A 22,087-nucleotide genomic window follows, 5' to 3' on the forward strand; every position below is an offset into this window, starting at 1 on the left:
CCTGAAAGCAGGACACCACATTCTCATCCCATGAGCCCAATATACCCCAAAACTTCAAAGTTGGGGTTAGCCACAGATGTAGAGCTGGGTGCTGAAGGTGAGCAGAGGCTAAGGCTGCCTCCCTGGGACAGTATAGGGTTAAACCATGCCAGGGGTATTTCATGATGTGTCAACTTCTGAAAGCAAATTAATCTAAAATACTCCAGTTGGAGAAAAACCTTTCAAAGTTAACAGTTAAATGCTACAGGTGAGGGGTCCACCCTCAGGAATGAGCCAGCGTGCAGACGGGTACCCAGTCTTCACACACTGCCTCCTGTTCTCAGCCAATGGTGACGGAGTTTAACAGCATATATTTCATGTGCAGCACGGTCCCTAAACACATGCCAGCTACTTAATTGCCAGAGCAGCAGCCATCTGTTCCTTCACCAGAGGGAGAAGCTGGCTGTCTTGGGCTCACCACTGAAAGTCGCAGATATCTGATTGCTCTTCAGATTTGAGATTTCCTATAGGATGTTTCAAGGATGAACCAGAAATGTTGAGTTTTTCACCTCACAACCCCCATTTGTACATGGATGCTGCTCCAGAGGCTGACTTGATAGAGGAGCCTTAACATTCAAAGCTCAGCACTACAGAACCTGCAGCCCCCTATCCCGCCTCCAGGAATCCATCTCCAGCCACAGAGATGTATCCCAGGACCTCAGTAAATGTGATAAACCTTTTACATATGGCGCTTTTCCTGTAGTTAATGTGCCTGAGATAAAGTTTAATTTACACATTAAGCACATTAAGAGAACAATTAATAAAATATAACAATTGTAACAAATATTGTGATGTAAGCTACATAGGTGTCTCTTGCAAAGTATTGTAAATTTATATTTTCTCTTAGAGAGGATGCCCGCAGCTTTTCTGGGTCAGATCTAAAATTTCCAGCATCATTATTTACTCTCACCCTTTAGGACCTTTACAAAGTAAAGCAAGGACCATGTGAACACAAGCACTGTGGTACCGTGACAGTGGATCTGATACCTGAGATGGCAGCCAAGTGATCAGCAGGTAAGCAGCATACACGGAGCAGACACCCTAGACGAAGGAGTGATCCGTAGCCAGAGCAAGACAGCACGAGAGCGCATCGCACCTACTTATAGTTTAGAGTTGATTTACTTCTGGAACTTTGTGTTTAAGATCATCAGATCATGGGTGGCCACAACTAAGTGGAAGCCACAGTATACAAAACCACAGATAAGGCGAGACTACTCTAAGTCCAGCATATACATTAATGTTTATGCACAAAGGTCTCCAGCATAGGGCAGAGAGAGACAACTGCTTCCCCCACCCACCGTCAGGGGCCTCACAGCCACCTGTAACTCCAGCTCCAGCGGATCCACTACTCTCTTCTGCCTCTGCAGGTTCTTATGCATACATACACAGAAACACATACACATAAGTGAAACTAAAACTAATCTTTTTTAAAATGTATATATATATCTCCAGTATAGCGTTTTTTGTAATAGCAAAGCACTGGAAAAAAACTCAGAATATCCATTAGGAAATAGTTATTAATCCAAATTTATATTGCATTAAGGATACTTGCCAAGTATTTTTAATTATATGGGGGAAAGGTCACAGTGTAAGATACTTTGGGTTCTTTGTTATTTAGTAAAACTACATACAAATTATGTAAAAAAAAAAAAAAAAAGAACACACACACACACAAACACACACACTGTTCTGATGACCCCATGATACTTGTCACTTAGGAAGCAAGTGAGGGAAAGTGGAGAGGGGCAGAAAGGGGGAAATTGAAGAGAAATGAGGAGGAAAAGACGCCCCCACCCCCACCAGTGTGGGTCCATGTTCAGTGCTCATTTCTCTCCTGAATCAATGTGCAGATGGTTCATTTAGCTGCTCATTAGCCACCTTTTCCAGAAAGTGCAAGGATGGTTTACGGCATTTGTCATGTCCAGGACACTGAGGTGAGGACAGGGAGAGCAGGATGCTGGCCCCTGGTCTTCAGGATCCAGTGGTATGACATTTCCTTCTCTGAGAAACAATTAGTACAAACCCTGGGGTAGTCCACTGAGCACGCCCCCTATCTGTGACCTCAACAGACTCTCCGAGCTTACAAGAAGCCGCTAGGCAGCCCTGTTCTTTCACAGAGAGGAAGCCAAAGCCCAGAGAGGTGGAACAGACAGTCCCCAGTGTCTGTAGGTTTGAACAGAGACGAGACAAACAGAAGAAGATTCCCTGGTGTGGATGCAGGGCCAATGACAAACGGCTCCGGTTCCAGAAATCTTCTGCTATGTATGAGGCCCTGTGGGAGGGTCTAGGATGACTGGCTGGCCACAGGCCCGGCTGGTGACTCTGAGTCAGCATCCTTGCTCTCATGGATACCCTGAGCTGTGAAGGCAGCAGCTGGGAAAGGCTTACCTTGAGAGGAAGGCGTGATGCTGGGTGATGGCCTCGCAGTCGTAAGTGGAGGAGTCACTCTGTTTCCGTGCCGGTGGCCTCTTGGGGTCCTCATCCTCCACTCCACTAGAGACATCAATGTTGCTCCTGCTGAGCCGCTTGCTGCTGGCCAGATTGCAGTCCTCCTCCACCACCAGAGGGGAGTCCTTGAGCAGAAAGCGTAGCAACCCTAAGGGTTCTGGGACTCTGCCTCCTCCCCTTGGCATAAGTGAACCTCTCTTTTTCCGAACATGTACTCATGGCAGTAGGTGGTGGTGTAGGCACACAGCACATAGGCTGTCTCCTATAGCCACAGGGATGGACAACCTTGTCAGGACACTGGACAGCTTTCTAGGGAGACGAGCATTAGCAGGCATCCTCTGGGCCCATTTCTTGGTCTGCGTTAACATGCTTTTGCTGTTCCCATACACTTTGTTTCACAGACGCCATAATGCCAACACGAACGCCCAGCCCCACTTTCCCCTGGGAAGCCACCTGCTCCTGAGATACACACATGCCCCCTCTCCCATCCCCCAGCCTGACCACACCTGGGTACTGCTGATGCTCCCCTTCCGACTGCTGCTTCCAGGGCTGTCCCCTGAGGGCCCCGCACTGTAGCAGATGGCATCGAAAGCCAGGAGGCCGCCCACACAGTCCCCGATGAGACACACCTGCAGAGGCACAGCTGGGCTGCAGGCTTGCCTGCCGCAGCCCTCTCACCCAACATCCAGTTGGAGTAGGGGCATGTCCCCATAAGAGAATAAATAATCTGTCCTAATGAGTTGCTTAGGGCCCAAATGGAGGGTAGGCTCATCCTGACAGCAAATTTCCTTCGGGGTCAGCCAGAGGCCTATGGTCAGGCCATACTTAGGACTCGGACTAGCTAAGGGTCAGCATGGACTCCAAATCAGGGCAGTTTTTCTGTCTGTAATATGGGGATGGTTCCTCCCCATCAAAGGCCTCCTTCAGTCTCAGATGCTACAATTCTAGCCTGCCTTGATCCTTGCAACACACCCCAGCCCCTCTTTTAGGTAGCAGTTGACACAGAGTGAGAAAAAGTAAGATGTCCTACCTGCCCACTGAAGCCAGTCCCATCAGAGGACTTGAGAAACTCGCCGTAGATGTGGTTGGCTCGCTCAATGACAGTGGCAACAGCATCCTGGTACTGTGGGGAGGAGATGGCCAGCAGGGGTAGGGCAGCCAGGGGAACGTGGTCCTGGCTGGTGCTGAGGCAGCCCTCGTCGTGGCTATAGGGGTTCAGGCTGCAGACAGGGGGCCCAAAGTCAGCCTAGCCAGGACCAAGAAACGGGTGGCACGGGCCTTTAGGCTCTTTGCACCATGCCCAGCTTCAGAAAAATTTAAAGACCCAGGATAAGGTCTCATGATGCAAATCACAAACAATGGGGTGGGGCAGGTGGTGGGTGGGGGTGGGGCATGAGGGCTCAAGGCTGGGCTGACTCTATTTATGCTAGCCTATGCTAGCCTGTGGTGTAGCATGGCCACGCTGTCTGGCAGGAGCCTGAAAACCACCCTAATTCTGAAAGAAGTTGGAGAATCTAACTTCTAACGTAGAACAGGGAGGGTAGACAGCACCCTGGTAGACTTCCTGGAGGAGGAAGCCGCTGGTCGGGAACCCTGAGAAGGGAGCAGTGAGGGAAGAAATTGATCGTGGAGCTGGGACAACTGCTCCAGTGTAAAGGTGGCACCTAGCTGCAAGTATGATGGTATGTTCTAATGTTCAGGGGACAGACCCTCTGCTGTGATGCCTAGGAGCCTCCCGTACAGAATTCCACCAGAGGACACTGCATCCCTCCATCTCCCTCCTAGGAAGTCCCTCATCCCTCCCTGGGCAGCCCAGACTTAACAGGACTTCCCATCCCTACCCAGATTGCCTCTGTGTCGCACACCGCCGCCCCCCCCCCTGCCCATGTCTCACGCAACCCTAATGTTTTACTGGGCCCAGCTGCACAGACGCAGAGGGAGTCTGAGAACGTCTTACTTCAGGCCAACAGCCGGCCCTTACCCCACATGCCTAGCTCCAGAGCGCCTAAGGCTGGGAGCAGACTGGATGAGAACCAACAGAATCTAGGACAGGTGACGAGATTCAGGCACCCTCAGCACATGGCAGAGTCCTAGTAGTGTGTGAGGCAGGCCCCACCAACCATTTCTCATCTCTAAAGAACACAAATTAGAGGAAACAGGCCTCGATTGCAGCCGGAGAGATTTTAATTAGCCGAGAAGGAGCTCCCTCCCAGCAGTGATTACGGGTGATTAATGGCCCTGGCAAGGGCTGCTGGCGGGGGGGGGGGGGAGTAAGCTCCCTCCTGCTGTCCCCTCAAAGGGCCTGACCATCCGTCTTCCTGAGATAGGGATGACCCAGCTCTGGAGATCAGCTATCCTGGGGGTGGGTGAGAGGCAGGGGTCTTGAGATGGATTGTGGACCAACAAGATTAACTCTGGGACTACTGTGAGTGTGAGGGACTACAGCCTTGCCTCAGGCTCAGCTGCTCCTTAATCCTACAACAGAAGAACAGCAGCAAGCCTTTGTCTAAGGAGCAGAGTCCAGGGCTCCACCCCCTCAGCTGCTGCACCTCCTGCATTTGACATGGGGTGCAGGAGAAACTGGGGCAGTTGGCTAAGCTGGGAAGCCACAGATTTCCTTCCTGTCTTCTATCTCTGATGAAGATCCACCTGAGGGCATCCTAGGAACCCAGGAAAACCAGCCTCTGAGCACCATTCAGGGAGCCTGCAGGGAAACGAATGGTCCCTCTCTTGCTAGATCTGAGCCAATGAAAGTGGAAGACAGGGCTCTAGGGCCCATCCCACACTGGAGCCCCTGGGCTCAGAGCCCCATCTGGCTACAGCTAAGATTATAAGCTCCCTTCTCTCGGTACCTTGAGTGTGCCCCCAAAGAAGAAAGCCTGGGGGAGGGGTTTGAAGGAGGGACTATCTGAGGCCATTATGAGGGGGGCATGAGACAAGGGTGCCAACAGCTCCCTTTCACCCCACCTGCAGGGAAGTCTGGCCTCCTTGCTTCAGTCTTGACAATTTACTTTTTGTCCAGGCCACCTGGCCCTGCAGGTGCACAAAGCCTGTTTTGCAGACAATTGGAAAGAAAACAGGTGTCCTACTGGCTCCAAGCACCCACCTTCAGCTACTTCAACACTGACACCTAGAGCAGTGGAGCCCTCAAGTCCTGGTACAGCGGATAGAATGTCTCCATAGGACCCCATTCCCACAGAGCCCTTGGTCCCTCAGTCTGTCCCTCACTGGTACATAGGTCCACATTAAGAGGCATGTACTGGAATTTGCAGAAAGTGGCCTCATGTTCAGCCTCTGCTTCTGTCAGACCATCTTTTCCCTCCCAGATTCTACCAGTTGGCTCTCAGCTATGAGCTAGGGCAGGGCATTCTCCACCAATAGGAAAGAGAGGCCCAAGTGTAGCCCTGGACCTAGAAAGAGGTCAGTGCCACAGCCAGTGACAGTACAGATCTGTGTGGGCACCTCGCGTGTGCTGTGGTGTGTTTAGACCCACCCGCACCCCAGCACCAGTACCCTTATCCTCTAGAAATCAGTCAATAACATTATCATCTCCATTCTACAGACAGGGGGGACCTGAGGCAGGAAAAGGTTACACGATTCCCCAGGGTCACAGAGCCAGAATCAAGTCCAGGCTGACTGTATGGGACATACACTTAGCCTCACTGTGACATTCAAGTTAACTTCTCTGGGAGGTTTTTCTTGACTGAGTGCCAGCCATGCCTTGGTCTGCTGCCTCCATTAGAACACCCATGCCTATGGGGCCGTCCTCTAGTGTGAGACTGCCTTGGTATGATTCCTGGCTCCATTCTCTGGATAACTGGTAGAAATGGATAAAACTTCCAAGGCCCATTTCTTGTGTGATTCAAACTGAAGCATAGGAAGTAGAACTGGGCTAGCGCTGGGACCTTGGCACTCCCAGGTTCCTGGCAGATGACTCTTAATGACCATATCCCACTAGAGACACTCTCAGCAACTCTGACATGACACCCAGCAGGTGCCCCCAAGGCAGGGGTATCCCGTCCACTTACACCTCCCACACCAAACTCAGACAGTGGAAACAAGCCAGAATAACTCACTTAGAGACGAGCGAGAAAGCCTCCGAGCAGATGGCAGGACAAGGGACGAATTTGATGAGGATGTGGCCCAGGGCAGCAGGGAAGTGGGCGCGCATGACCTTCTCCAGCACTGAGCTGAAGGTGTGAATGTCGGCCGCCTTGCAGGAAGGGTCACCAGAGCCAGTGTCCAGGACGTTGCCCCCATGCAGCACCAGCAGGAGGACATGCGTCTTGCAGGAGCGCTGTGAGCAGCCTTCCTGAGGAGGACACGGCAGAGATAGAGACGGGCAGGCAGCAGAAATCCAGGACGAACAAGGACAGACACAGGGACAATGGCTGACACTCCATGACCACTGTGGGACTCTGGACCATCCAAAAGGCTACCAAGAGGGCCAGGTCCTCAATGGGCACCACAGAAAGATGAGTCTAAAGTGACTCTTCTTGTGCCTATGGGAGCCTGAAGCCCAGAGAACAACTCAAAGGCCATACAGCAAAGAACAGGATGGAAGCTAGGCAGCCTGTCTACCATCCTAGGGCTCTTCTGAGGATGCTGGCCACAGATGGACCGGATGCCTCCAAACCCAGCGCACCTCGCCATCTTCATGGATCTCGATGCTTCCTTGGGCTGGGAACCGCTGCCTTCTAAGGGACACTCGGTACAGTTCTCCTGCAGAAAGGACAGAGGAAGAATGCAGCAGGTTCCCACTGCACTAGTGTCCCCTAGGTCAGCCCTGGGTTATTTGGACGCTAGGAGTACAGAAAAGAGCTAGGGATTGTCCCGAGTCCAGGCCCTCACCTCTGGAGCCTATACAATGCAAAATGGCTTAGCCCTTCTAAGAAAAAGAAGCCCAGCTGAGGACAGCCATCTTAGATGAGACAGGATGTCCTAAGAAAGAGCCATCCTGCTTACTTTACCAGTAGTAGCGGCAGTTGTGATAGAGTCCTGTGACATCCAGGAATTCGGCCCCTGAAAACAGCTGGAGAGTGTGACCAGGCTAAGATCCCCTGTGCCTCCTGGGCGTGCATCTGAGGAGCTTCCAGGAGGTTTAGCTCTGAACCCAGGAGCTGAGTTGAGAGGCTCAGTCCCTGGGTCTAGTGCCAGACCTTCTGCTGAGGCCAGGACAGAGCAAAGGGCTGGGATGGTCACGGTGTCAGCCTTGGGATATTATGTTTCTGAGTCTCCACCTTTTGGCTGGAGTTACCCTCTGGCCTCCACTATATTCATGTGCTTTGTGTGGCCGGGCAGGTCACAGGGCTTCTCAGCCTTTACCACAATGCAAGCCCAGCACTCATTAGAAAATATTTATTTTTCATTTTTGTTTTCCTGCTTTGGTTGACTGGGGCTTGTTGCTTATTTTTCTTTTATTGCATTACTTATTTGTTTGTGTGTTTGTATAATGTGTGTGTGCTCACATACACACATGCAGAGGACAACCCACAGCAGTCAAGTCTTTCCTTTGATCATGTGGGCCCCAAGGATTGGACTTGGCTTATCAGACTTAACGGCAAGTGCCCTTATCTGCCGAGCCACTTTACCAGCCTGCTGTTGAGTGTTTGCCTTAATGTGTATCTGTGTAACACGTGTGCCACTGTTTGCCACGAAGGTCAGAGAGAATCCAGGACATTGGATCCCCTGGGACTGGAGTTACAAACGGTTGTGAGCTACCATGTGGGTGTTAATAGTTGAACCCAGATCCTCTGCAAGAACATGTGCTCTTAACTGTGGTGTCAACTTTCCACGTTGGCCCATCAGCCTCTGCAGCACCCGCCTCCTCTGCCCGGTAATTATAATTTTTAAAATATCTGCTTGGGACTGGGAGTGTACCTCAGAGGTAGAACACAATTGCCTAACATGCACAAGGCCTGGGTTCCATTCCCACCCCAAATAAATAAAATAATCAAACCTGGATGCTCATAGGGGGATAGCAGGGCTTTGAACTATATGGCCCAGGCGGGGGAAGGAGACCACTCAGAAAAGGAAGGCCATCACATAGGATGACACTGACATCAACTAGGAGCTTTGAGGTCATTCAGGAGTGTGCTGCCAGCTGCCTAACCCAACACCTCCAGGAATGATTTCTTGGAGCCCCTGAGCTCTATAGCCAAGAAAGAACCTGCCACTTGTTTTGTAAATGAAGTTTCCTTAGAAAACAGACAGGTCATCCCTTTACGTATCATCCATGGCTGTTTTCACACCACAGCGTCCAACTTCAGCTGTGGCAACAGACGCACAGCCTTCAAACCCTTAGATATCTATTCTCTGGACTATTCCAGAATAATGTGCCAACGCTTGATCTAAGACACATGATCTGAATTCTGCCAGTCTAAGTCAAATTCTTATATGGAAAGAGATCTGAGGTATGCCCCAGCCACCCTTTACTTAAACAATGCCTGCCACCCCAAGAGTCCTTCCTTCATCCATCCCACCAAGCTCTGAGCCACTTCTGTGTAGATGAAAATTGTTTCCCGAATGGGGGACAGTTTGGCCTGTCTGTTTCTGTCACTGTTCATATAGGGTGAGTGAGTGCTTGCGTGCGTGCGTGTGTGTGTGTGTGTGTGTGTGTGTGTGTGTGTGTGTGTGTGTGTACACGTGCACCTGTGCTTGTGTGTGGTGTGTATGCCACAGCCTGCATGTGGAGGTCTGAAGATAACCTCAGGCATTGGTCCTCACCTCTCACCTTGTTTGAGACAGGGTCACCTGCAAGCTTCTGGGAATTCTGTCTCAACTTCCCAGCTTGCAGTAGGAGCATTGGAATTGTCAACACGTGGTCTACTGTGTCCAGCTTTATGAGTTTCTAGGGATTTGAATTCAGGAGCTCACAGTTGCACGGCATGGAGCCATCTTTTTGACCACTGCTTCTTGTTTTTGCTTTGTACTGTCATTAAGACAAGGTCTACCTGGGAAGCCTGGGCTGGCATGGAATTCACCATCCTCCTGCCCCTGCCTCCTGAATGCTGAGATGGAAGGCCAGGGCCACTCTTTCCCCTAGCCCTTCTGTCTTTTTCTAACTACAAAAGACCTGGCTCTGAGCCTGAAGAGAGGAAGCCTAGGTTCCGCACTCAGAACAGAGCAACAGTAAAAGACAGTAGGAGTGGGCTCACTTCGTTGAGCCCTTATTATGGGTTGGCATGTGTCAACTCATCATCTTCCCAACTGCCTTCTCAGTTTAGATGGCTCTTGTCCTTAGTCCCATTTTACAGATGAGTATACTCTTTAAGATGTGGCTTACACATCCCAGGTCATTTGGGTCAGCCACGGAACAAATAAGACCAAGAAATCCCCACTAGAGGGCTCCACCTCCACTGAAGATGGCACTCAGCCAGGCGGTGGTGCCCTGCCCTTCTGAGCTGCAAGCTGCAGACTGTCCCTCCCTGCAGAAGCAAAATGCAAAGAGCGTCCGATAAATTGAGTCCAGGTCTGCTGCCCAAGTCCTCTTTCTAGAACATGAAACCATTTGTCACTGGGGAGAGTGTGTCTGGGAAAGAAGCCAAAGCCAACACAAAGTAAAAAGTAGTCTTGTGATGTGCATGGGGCCTCTTGAGCATGCCCCTGGAGCAGGTGCAGGGAGGAACCCAGAGTGTCAGTAGGGGGTGAAGAGCAGGGGTGGGGAGCAGGGTAGATGGGACATCTCCAGCTCTGAGACTATGGTCTCCAAAACCATGGGCTTTGAAACAATAAGGCCCTGAGTTCAAGACATGGCTCTTATCAGCTTTGTGACCTAAGCCTGTGTTCTCACCTGGTGTACAGGAATGCCACAATAATAATAAAACTCACCTGTAGAGGAGCAGTGAGGATAAGTGAGCTCCTTTGGGGGAGGGCCTTTAGAGCAACCTGTGAAACATGTTAGCTGCTATTGTTATTATCCGGGGCGCAGGGGGTGGGGCATGGCTGACAAGATGGGATGGAGGCCTATAGGGACATAACCGCCTCCACATCCCTGTCCTGCCGCCAAGTCCCTTCCTGATGAGCCCTGGCAGGCTCACCGACCTCCCTGGGCTGGGTGCCTGCTTGCAGTGTGATTACAGGATTAAATGCTGTGATTGCCACAAATTACCATCGCATGGCTATAAATAGCTTGCAGGGAAGACATGAGGGCCCTGCTGTCTCCTAGGAACTGTGCCCTCTGCTAGGTAGGAGCTAGATCCTGAGTCTTCACTGGTGACATGAACCTAGGAGTTCCTACAGCCTCCATCTGCCTGGTGTCAGCTCCCTGGGGCCTATTCGGTACTCGTGGAATCAATGGGTGCACTTGGCATCGTGGCCATAAATGATGCTGGAGCACTTTCCAATCAGTAGGGATGAGGGATAGAGGCTGGGCAGGGGCATCTGCAGCACCACTTCCCCCTGCCTCTCCCCCCAGGAAGTATCTCACTCCCTCTGCAGTTTGTGGACAGAGCCTTGCTTCCTTGAATGCACAGAGCTATAGATGTGCTCTTAGCCAGGGAGGACAGGAAACATTGCCTGGTAGATGCAGACTCTGGTGCCTGAACTACTTCCTGCCAGGACCAGAGTCACCTGCAGGATAGCGGAGGCCTCCGTGAACAAGTGGAAAACTAGCCTTAAGATTGCTCTGTCTGCCTGTCGTCTGTCTGTCTGTACCCCCTAAGGCTTTGCTTTGTTGCTATCGTTGCTGTTGTTGATGCTGCCGCTGCTGTTTTGAGACTAAATCTTATTATGTGTTCCAGGCTGGCTTCCAATCCTTGGCAACCCTCCTGCCTCAGCCTTTTTGTTTTCCTGAGACAAGGTTTCTCTGTGTAGTTCTGGCTGTTCTGGAATTTGTTTTGTAGACCAGGCTGGCCTCAAACTCAGAGATCCACTTGCCTCTTGGGGTGTTGGGATTAAAGGCCTGCCTCTGCCTTTTGCATACTAAGCTTATAGCATGTACCCCGACACCCAGCAAAGCCTCGTCCTTTTAAGAAACTCCCACAATAGTCAAGGTCACTGGGTCTGATTCTCCCACAGGACGGGATTCTCCTACTCCTGTCACCCTTTGCTTCGCGCTTCTGAGCCTTTCCTCCCTTTGCAAACTCAAAAACTCCTGTGTGTTCTGCAAAACCCTACTCAAAATAGCCACCCCTTCTGGCAAGTTTCCTCAGATCTACCTAGGCCACAGTGGTTATCTCACAGCTTGCTGAATGAAGTATGGCCTGCTAGGGTTACTTTATTTTCCCTCAAACTAGGGGCCTCATAAAAGCAGAAGTTAATCAACTTTCAGCCTCTGGTACTTTTGTAAAAATTACTTAGAAGTAATGGTCCCAGGTGCTCACAGCTACACAGCCTCTCTGAGCTGCTCAAGCCCCAAGAGACACCAGGTTCAGGAAAGAGCCCCTCTTCATCTAGGAAGCATAATTCCCTGAGCAAGTCCTTGGAGGAGCTAGGATAAGATACTCTGGAATATGAGCGCCTGGCCTGTGTATTGTTCCACATCTAGAGGATTCCCAGGCTTTTGCTGATGAGATGCTAGCAAAGGATCCTGGGTGGTGGAAAGCCACCTGCAAGGGGCCCCAGACCTTGGTCATCAGGCCACCTGTTTCTCTCCACCACCTGTTTATTTCTGTTTGCATGGCCTTGTTCAGGCTGGGTTCCTGCTAGGCCCAGACTTAGGGCAGGTAGGCTGGGTTTGTGGCAATGTTTTGTGATGGGCTTCGGGGCAAGCCAGCTCTCCCAGTGCCTGCTCCCAGCACCCTGCCAGCTCCAACTCCAGGGTGGTGACCATCTTGCTCACCATGGCTCCTTCTACCGACAGAAGAATAGAGGCTATTTTTGCTTAATCACAGCCTTGGAAATCACAGATCATGATCAGCCCTTCTAATTACCATGCACCACACTGTTCCAGAGACAAAAGCCAAGGTCAGCACCCATGTGCTTGGTTCCCTAAGCAAAACATTATCCTAGCCTGGCAGAAGAGCCCAATTCTCCCACTCCCTTGCCACACTCTGATGGGACCCAGTGGGAGGGAATGCTCACTTCTCAGTTTCGTTATCCACCCTGCCAGTCCCCCTCAGGCAGTGACCATCACCTCTACCAGCTAGCCATGGGGTGAACTGAATGGAGCCAGCCCAGCCTAGAACCATGCAACGTGTCCTGAAAGGGACCTGAATGTTTGAAAGATCTAGAACTACACACGTTGGTAGAAGCACAGTTTGGCACCAGTCCGATGGCTTTGTTCTCTTGCTCTGAACTGGATCTTGAATGTCCCACCAGTGCCCACGTGTTGAAGATTTGGTCCCCAAGCTGCAGTTCTACTGGGAAATGGGGTCTGTTGGGAGGAAGGGGTGTGGCCTTGAGTGTCTCTAGGGTGTCCAGGCCCTTCCTGTCTCTCCTATTGCTTCCTGGTCAGCAGGAGGTGAGCCGGTTCCTTCACTACACACTCCCAGCACTGTGCCACCCAGGCTGCAAGCAACTGTAGACGGACACCTATGAGACTCTGAGGCAAAAGACTAGGTGGAGACTGATAACCAGTAGCAGACAGCAGTGACACCAACAGAAACCAGAGAAAGTAGCAGGCCTTTTCCAGAAGGTTCCTGGGCTGTCATAAAAGAGGGAAATTTCCTATCCAGCAAACTTTTCCCTGGAGGCTATTGAAAAGTGAAAATGAACATTGAATGTTCAGCCTATCTTTCTTTAAAGTTAATTGAATCAAGCAGGTTTGGGGGGTGTTGCTTTGGGGGGGTTGTTTGTTTGTTTGTTCACCAGAAAGTTGACTAACATGGGCCTACTTCCTTACTCTAGCCCAGTCTTGCTGCTAGGCAGACCCTGACGGTTCCTCAGAGTTGAACTAAAAAGCCCCTGTTTCAGTCATCAGCCAGACCCAGAGCACCCTCCTGCAGGTTGCAGGGCTCCCAGCCTCCAGCCTCATGAAACAACATTCTAGGTGGGTAGAAGGGATGGGATGGGACCTTGAGCCTTGTACACAAAGGAAATCACCTAAATGTTGTAAATTTTTCTGCATGCTGTGACAGTGGACTGGTCTCACCCCATTCTCTGCTTTCCTTTTATTACATTCTTTTAGCTAGCCCATCTTTATTTTGGTCTCACAGTGTTTATAAATATGTACATTTGCTGGACACTACAAGCATGTTTTGTCACATTTACAAGCTGATCACAAACTTAGATCTTCTCTTTGGATTTAGCACATAACTCAGGATCCCTTCCTGATCTCTACCCCACTGGTTATCATCCAATTTGGGTCAGGGCTGAAAACACCCAAACAAATCCAGCTACAAAGATGGTCTTGGTTTGAAGGATCATGTGAACAAAACCAGGGCATGTGACCAAGTCCAAGTCACATGTCTAAAATTTATCTAGGCCATGTGACCAAGTCTAGTCACATATTCCAGGGCTGAAAACTAAGATTGCCCAAACCAGAATTACAGTTCAAAATGAGGACCTTGGGCTATGCCCAGGACAAATTTGGAGCCTGATAACTTGACGGGAAAGCTGTAGAAAGTCTAGGGGCCCAGTTTACAGAAAAGTAGACCTGCAGATCCACGCTGCAGATCCTCTCTGCAGATCCACACTGCATACCCCGGCTGCAGAATATACACTGTAGATCCATGCCACAGATCCACACTGCATGCCAGGCTACATAATCCACGCTGCAGATCCACACTGTATGCCCACGCTGCAGAAACCACACCACAGATCCATGCTGTAAAACTCATGCTATTTCCACAGCAGATTCACAACACAAATTAATGCTGCTGATGCACACTGTAGACCCATGCTGTAGATTCCTCACCACAGACCTATTTACTCTATGGAATCACCCTGCAGATCCACACCATAGATCCATGCCACAGACCCACTGCACAGATCCATTCTACAGATCGCTCAGTAAGTATGCACTGTAGCTCCACACCACAGATCTACACTGCAGATCCAGCTATAGAAGCATGCTGAACCATGTCTGAGCCATGGGAGTAGAGGGAGGACAACAGCGTGGCATGGTGGGGTGAGTATCTCTGGGCTGAGCACACTTTGGAAGTGTTTAAAGCTGTCCACAGTGGCCTGTGCTGGCCTGCAGGCAGGGAGTTCTCCTTCCCCCAGGTTACGCAAGCAAGTTATGCAATCTCCACTTGGTAGGGATGCTGGGGTGGAATTTTCACCCGGGGTTAGGAGGATCTACAAACTGAGATTCCTCTTGTGCCTTGTTAACTCAAAATCCAATCGTATCCGCCTGGCTTTGCCTAGCTACCTCATAGAGGTCTTATGTCTAGACCTTCAGAGAATCAGTGGCTTTAAAGGAACACCAGTCAGAGGAAAGCCTGACCCTTGACCCTGACTAGGGCCTGGGCCCTGGACCCTACCTCTTGAGAACATACTGTTGGGTACCAAATGAGCATGGAAACAGCTTGGAGACGTAGCCCAGCTAAGGTTGAAACCCATGTCAGGGAGAGGAAGCCACCATCCTGAGATGGCCAGAAGGGTGGGGTGTCCCCAACCCTGGTGTCCCCACTGAGCCCGCTGTACTGAACACAGGTCCCTTCACCTGTGTCTCAAGTGCCCAGTCCTCACCCAGTGTCTAGGGCGATCTTCACAATATCCTAAGAAGCCAGGATGGCCTAACCATCTCACAGAGGAGCTAAGGGACTTTTCTCTGGGTAGAAGACTGGAGTATAAAATGTTCCCACAGGGAGTGTGTCCCCAGCTGGTGGTATTACTGTTTTGTGGAGGTTGGGGACATGGGGTCTAGGTGGCAGATACCAGCCTCTAGAAGCAAGGCCTTCCTTTGTGGCTAGGCCTTCCCCACATAATAAACTGAAACTGTAAATTAAAAAGCCCTTTACCCTTTGAGTCCCTGACAGATATTTTGTCACTGTAATGAGAAAAGCTAAGTGACAATGCACAAAGATTTGAGCCCAGGCCACAGGTCAGGCTCTTTCTCCCTAAAGTCAGGGAGTAGGAAAAGGGGTGATCTCTTCCATCTTTAAATGCCTCCTCCTCCACAGCAGGGTCCCCTCACAAAGAGCCAGGGCTGGGAGGCAGAGCAGGCAGTCCCTGCCACTGGGTACAGGAGCTTGCTGGGCCAGTGGGGCCTGACTTGCCTCCCAGACTTGCCTGCCTGGAAATCCACACTCTCACGACAGAACACAGAACACGCCTCATGCAGCCCAAGCCCGAGTCATCCTTTCCAATCTCAGTGGCTCCCAGCCAAGGGACAGGAAATGACTCTCACACACAAAAAGGTGTGCCAAGAACCCTAAAGTTTACTGAAATTACCCACAACTCCTTGCTTGTGTTTCTCAGATCAGTCTCTATCAACACACTGTGAGAAAACAGGTTTTCATCCTTCATTGTGGTTGGGAGCGAAAGCCAGTACAGCTTCTCAGGAGGGCCATCTGGCAGTAAAATTACAAAACACACATGACCCAGCAAGGCCAAGTCCATACGATGAACACGTTACATGTACCTCATCAATCACAGCTGTGCTGTTGACCACACTGAATGGCAAGAGGCAATCTATAGGGGACAAGCTAAATAAAATAGATCACAGAGATCGAGCACACACTCAAGGCCACGATCAATGAACCTGAGCATTGTAAATTTTCTGAGACAGGAAGGGAAGCGTGGTTTATTATCCACAGAAGGCAGGGGGGAGATGCACACCAAGTGCTCCCATCTGTGTAGGGTATATATAAAAATATATATGGAAGTGAATATTTATGGATATGTTCATGTTTTCACAGTCTGGATTGGCACATGAGACACTCGTCATCCTCTTCACGTCTGGGAAGAAGGGTTGGGTGAGCCAAGCTGGGCAGAGAGGGAGAGAGGGAGATACGTGCGTCATCGTTCATGCCTTTTGAGTTTTTACCTTGTTCATGCACGGCCTACTCAAAGAAGAAGAAGAAGAAGAAGAAGAAGAAGAAGAAGAAGAAGAAGAAGAAGAAGAAGAAGAAGAAGAAGAAGAAGAAGAAGAAGAAGAAGAAGAAAAACAGATCAAAACTAAGAATATTTTCAAAGTGCATGTAACAAGGTGATTTTTTTTTCCTTTCTGAGATATGACTTTATATTTTCTGCCTGTTCCAACTCCTTTGCCTCAAGGTTTGTGGCAAAGCTCCCTGGCTCTTGTTTTCCCTTTGTTACCAGGAAAAGAAACTTTGAAGACACAAGAGATTCCTTCAAGTTGAAAAAAAAAAGGTTTCCACCTCACCACGCCAGCTGAGGGGAGGACAGAGACCTGGGCTGGGGCCTTGACAAGCCCGTCGGGGAGGGGAACTCACAAGGCCCTGGCTAACCCTGAGACCCAGGAATCCACTGGGCGCTACAGATGGAGACAAGTAAGAAACCAGGGACTGGGTTAAAGGTCATTGTGTGGACACGGGACCCTGCCAATCTGTGTGAGGCACAGGTCTGTACACACCAACCAGTGTTGGGGGGAGACACAGATCCTCAGGGATAGCAACAGGAAAATTAGGGAAAGAGATTCCTGTGCACTCACGGAGAGGGATCCTTCCTTTGCTCAGCCAGTCCGGAACCCAAACTCATGCTGGCTTTCAGAGGATAGATAGTGTGCTTCCTCCGCTTCAAGTCAGTGGTCTGCACCAAATGGCCTCCTCGCGCCAGCCACACACCCTGGGCCCTGCCCCTGAATGGGAGGCCCCATGGCTTCTGGCAAGGTTGAACGATGGGAGGGGCTATAGGAGAACTAGGAAGAGGAGGGCTCCCCCAGCCCGCCCCCAGTGCCAGGCACTCTCTAGGAAGCTGCCCTTATGGATGCCAGCCAGGTCACCTGTCAGCTGGGTCCCTTTGCAAGGCGTTCCTCCCGCCTTGTGGTTTGTGAGCCTTCTCCCTGGCAGACCTCTGACTGAGTCCCAGGCCACACTACATCTCTGTGACTCTAGGGTCACCTTTCCTCTTACGTCACCTCTTTGCTAGCCCCCATCTTGTCCACAGCCCCCACTTCGCCTACCTCTACCTCTGTTTCCTCTTTCCTTTCAAACTCAGCCATCTTTGCCTTCCAGACAGTTGGCAACATACCCTTGCCCCTCTTACCCCAGGGCCCTTGCACCTTTGATTCTTTGTTTGTTTGTTTGTTATACAGGGTTTCTCTGTGTAAAAGCCCCAGCTGTCCTGGACTTGCTTTGTAGACCAGGCTGGCCTCGAACTCACAGAAATTCACCTCCCCAAGTGCTGGGATTATAGGTATGCACCACTGCACCCAGCTCTGTCTTTAGTTTTTTAAATATTTATTTTATGTGTATAGGTGTGTCTGTGCACTACTGCAAGCTTTGTGCCTGTGGAGGCCAGAAGAAGGTATTGGATCACCTGGGCCTGGAGTTAGAGATGGTTGTTAGCTGCCATGTGGGTGCTGGGAAGAAAACCCAGGTCTTCTGGGGGTGGGGGGGAGCCAGTCCTCGTAAATTCTAAGACAACTCTATAGCCCAGAAATCCTTACAATTGTGTGTGTGTGTGTGTGTGTGTGTGTGTGTGAGAGAGAGAGAGAGAGAGAGAGAGAGAGAGACAGAGAGACAGAGAGAGAGAGAGACAGAGACAGAGAGACAGAGAGAGACAGAGAGAGAGAGAGACAGAGAGAGAGAGAGAGACAGAGAGAGAGACAGAGAGAGAGAGAGAGAGAGAGAGAGACAGAGACAGAGAGAGAGAGAGAGAGACAAGAGGAGAGAGAGAGAGAGAGAGAGAGAGAGAGAGAGAGAGAGAGAGAGAACACATGTTCGTACACACACGTGCATGAGCATGCACATCCACAGCAGGCAAATTTCAGCACTCATTGCCATGACACACATGTGGAGAACAGAAGAGAACCTGTGGGAATTGATTCTCTCCTCCTGTTCTGTTTTCAGGGATAAAATTCAGGTTGGCAGCCTTGGCAGCAAGCACCATTATCTGCTGAGCTATCTCTTCAGCCCACAATTGTAATTTTATAGTTATTTGAGGACTCTCTTCGCCAGCTCCCAGACATAAAGCCTTTAAGAGATAGACTGTGTTCATTTGGCTCTGCTCTGTTTTATCCCCAGAGACTATGATGGCCCTGGCTAATAAAAGTATTCATCATTAAATATTTCTTCAACAAACAAGTGAACAAACTAATGATTTGTTCCCATCCTGCACCACAAGCATCAGAACTGTGCACAAGCCCAACACAACAGAGATGCTATGGGGAGAGACTTTCATCTGTGCACACAGCACACACTAGCCCCAGGTAAACGAACACATAGATGCACTGTCACAACCACAGGGGTGGGGGAAACGCATCCATGCACAAGCACAAAGGGAAGGAAGCATGCCAGGCCCAAACATACGCACACATGCAAGAAAAAAAGTGCTCCCAAGGCGGACGTCTGCCACCCTGAGCTCATTAAAGCCAGCTAAATATAGCCTGTCTGCAGCTGTGCTCAGCAAGCTGCCCACACAGGCCAGGAAAAGATACCAGTTACCAAGCGGAGGAGGGGAGGCCAGCTGTGGGCAAGGGGCTTTGTACACTGTGCTTGGGGGTCATCCCAGGTGGACTATGATCTGAAGGTTTGTAGGAGAAAGCCTAGGCAATGGGGTACGATAGCAACCTTGTCCAGTGGAAAGGTGATGCCAAGATGCCCTCATCATCTCCATCTGAATTGAGGATCCAAGCTCAGACCAGAGCCAGGGGCTGGAGTCTGGACTCAGCCACCCTCCCACCCCATCCCCCCACTCCCCACCCCCCACCCCGATTCTTTAGGCTCAGACAGAGGTTAGGATAAGGATGAAGATGCAGAGTCAGTCTGGGGCAGAAAACAGGAGCTTAGTATTGGTCACTGTCAGGTTCCGGTCTGAGAACTAAAGGAAGTTAGTGGAAACACCCCACCCTGATCTGCAAATATAGCCGGTTAGCTGTTCCACATGCACTGGGCCTTAGAAAAGCCAGTTGACAGCCAGCAGCCATGCAGGCCAGGCCCAACCCTGAGGGCCACAGCAGGTAAACATTTTCCGTGCAGAGGACGTTCCAGATGTCCTCTGCACCCCTATCCTATGCATAGTCTGGACCCAAAGAGATCGGGGAGGGGGTAGGGAGGTTTGATGGGTGGTAATGAAACTGGTCCTTCAGAAAGTAGCTTTGTGACATGGTGGACAGAGTACTTCCCCAGGTCCCTGGGGCATCTGGGAAGGAGAAACTGCAGGAGAGGAGGGGACTTAAACTACTGACCAGGCGTGGTTAAGCTCTGAGGCTGGTGGGGTGGAGAGTGTATGGCTTCCTTAGAAGCTAACTGCTCCTGGCCATCTTTGTTTTCACACTGTGACCCCGAAACCATGGTTTCAACCCTTCCAAGATCCAGGTTTAATGAGTATCAGAGGGGAGAGCCTGAACAGCTCCTGCCACACCGAGCAGCTACTAAGCCAGAGTGACAGGGTAGGCCTTTGGGGAAGTATATCTCATATCCTCCCGTGACACTTGTGTGGGGTGTGGGTATAGGCAGTGTACTTCCTGTCCTATAGGCAATGCAGGCCGGGACAGCAAGGACAAGACAGCTTTCTACACGCAGCATGCCTTCTAGTCCCTGCAACCATGAAAGGGAAAGTGAGGGGAGGGTCCCCAGGGACCTTTAGATGAGGGATGAAGGCCAAGAGAACTGTTGGAGGCAGTGTGCCACCCTAGGGTGGTGGTGGACACGGTGGGGGTGATGTCTAGAACAAGGCCAGGTTTGAACTTTGGGTTTGTGGAGAACAGTACTTTTCTCTCCAAAGGGAAGGACAGAGCAGTGAGCTTTGGTCCCTCGGGACCCACATCAGGGGAAGGCTCACTCAGGCATATGGGAAGGATATGAAAATGTCCCTGTGATCACCAGGCAGCGACAGGCAGAAATACAAAGAGATATGGACAAATGGAAACAGGAGACAAAGAGCCGGCAGCAGAAACACCAAGAATAACAGACACACGGGGACTCTATGTGCCACCAGAAGAGAAGCCTGGGCCCCGGTCCTGGCCATGACTACAAGGCAAACTGAAAGGGATGGCCCAGGGCCCCTGCTCCCAGACCAAGCTTCCATACCTGTCCCCATACCTGAGTTTGTCCCAGTTTCTTCCCACCTGGTTCTAAAGAGCACAAGTGGTCGTGGGCCAGGCCATCTGTCCAATTGCAGACAAATGAAGGACTGTGTGGAAGCCATCAGCCATCAGAGAGTCCCAAACACACAAGTCCCTTAGCTACTAAACATAAGGCCTGGCAACCTCCTACCAGTTAGCTAGCTTTTTATCAATGTGACCAAATGTCAAAGAGAAACTGTGTAAAGGGGTAAGGGTTTATTGGGACTAAGGTATGTCTGTGATGTGGCAAGGCAGAACATCATGGTAGAAAGATTACAAAGCTGTTCACCTCAAGGTGTCCAGGAAGGAGAGAGAGAGAGAGAGAGAGAGAGAGAGAGAGAGAGAGAGAGAGAGAGAGAGAGAGAGAGAGAGAGAGAGAGAGGAGGGGCAAAGAGTTAGGGATAGAATGCCTAAGAACATGACTCCAGTAATTGCTGTCACTTCTAATGACAACATCAAATTATGAATCCATCACTTCTCAGTGATTGGACCCTCCAGCTGGAGCCCAAGCCTTCTTCCTGTGATCCTGTGGCCAGGGGACTTGCGGGGGGGTTAGGGAGGTAGGGGGGATGGAGAGGTGGGGGGTGGGAGGGTAGGGGGAGCAGTGGGGGGTATTGTGGGAGATACTTCATAGCCTAATTGTAACGGAGAAGAAACACTATTTCCAGAAACACTGTTTCCATGATAGCAAGCCCTGTAGCAATAGGATGAGCAGAGAGCAACTGAGCAACTGAGCACCACAAGATGCTCCCTCACATCTGGTCTAGGGGTTCCAGCTGTGAAGACTTATGCAAAGGCAAGGTATAATTGAGGACCATAGGACCTTTGTGTGCATCTGTTAGACAGCCTCTGATACCCTCAGCTGACCTAGAAAGCAGAGAGTTAGGCCATCTTTCTACATACAAAAAATATAACGAGGCTTTGAGAGGCTAAGTAACTTGCCCAAAGCGTCACAGTAACTAAATAGAAACACTAAGCTTCAAAACATAAACCTTTATAGCCCAGACATCACAGCGCCACTCCCAGGTGGCAGGGATCCGATTCCTCACCCAGAGAAATATCTTATTTTCAGAGAGTTTTAAAATAACCAGTGGTGGTGGTGGAGAGGGGACAAATTCTAAACATAAATCGTGAATAGAGCCTTTTTAAATTCAGGTCACAAACTTTTATTTTGCCCATTTAGGATTAAAAATAAACAAACACATTACCATCAATTACCACCATCATTTCATAAAAGAAAAATGATTTTAATGTCTGAAATTGTAGGCAGGACATAATTGCAGAGTTATGTGAAAAGCATTGCTCTCAACTAAAGACTTTTGCCATCCCAGAAAAGCATGGTACAGTGTAAGTTTCCTCCCTGCCTAACATACTGGGTTTTAACTTGGGTAGCACCCGCCCAAACAGTCTCTGAGACATAGACTTTATGGCTCTAAAATTCTTCTGCTCATCAACTGATATTCTTTGCTTCATAAAAATATCCTCAAGGAGCAGGGTACAATGACAGCTTTCAGCAATATAATT

General features: G+C 50.2%; 1 protein-coding gene across 2 annotated transcripts in view; it reads right to left on the reverse strand.

The window, feature by feature from the left end:
- The window catches only part of Pitpnm3 (PITPNM family member 3), a 70,882-nt gene that overhangs the window by 17,867 nt on the left and 30,928 nt on the right, over positions 1-22,087 (reverse strand). For both annotated transcript variants that reach the window (XM_051167597.1, XM_051167598.1), the window contains 5 exons: positions 7,133-7,209; positions 6,564-6,799; positions 3,518-3,707; positions 2,994-3,116; positions 2,428-2,612 (listed from right to left, as the gene is read on the reverse strand). In XM_051167597.1, coding sequence (XP_051023554.1) covers positions 2,428-2,612; positions 2,994-3,116; positions 3,518-3,707; positions 6,564-6,799; positions 7,133-7,209 — 811 coding nt within the window. The remainder of the gene's footprint in view (positions 1-2,427; positions 2,613-2,993; positions 3,117-3,517; positions 3,708-6,563; positions 6,800-7,132; positions 7,210-22,087) is intronic.

The sequence above is a fragment of the Acomys russatus genome, chromosome 25 (genome assembly GCF_903995435.1).
Source record: "Acomys russatus chromosome 25, mAcoRus1.1, whole genome shotgun sequence".
Taxonomy (NCBI): domain Eukaryota; kingdom Metazoa; phylum Chordata; class Mammalia; order Rodentia; family Muridae; genus Acomys; species Acomys russatus.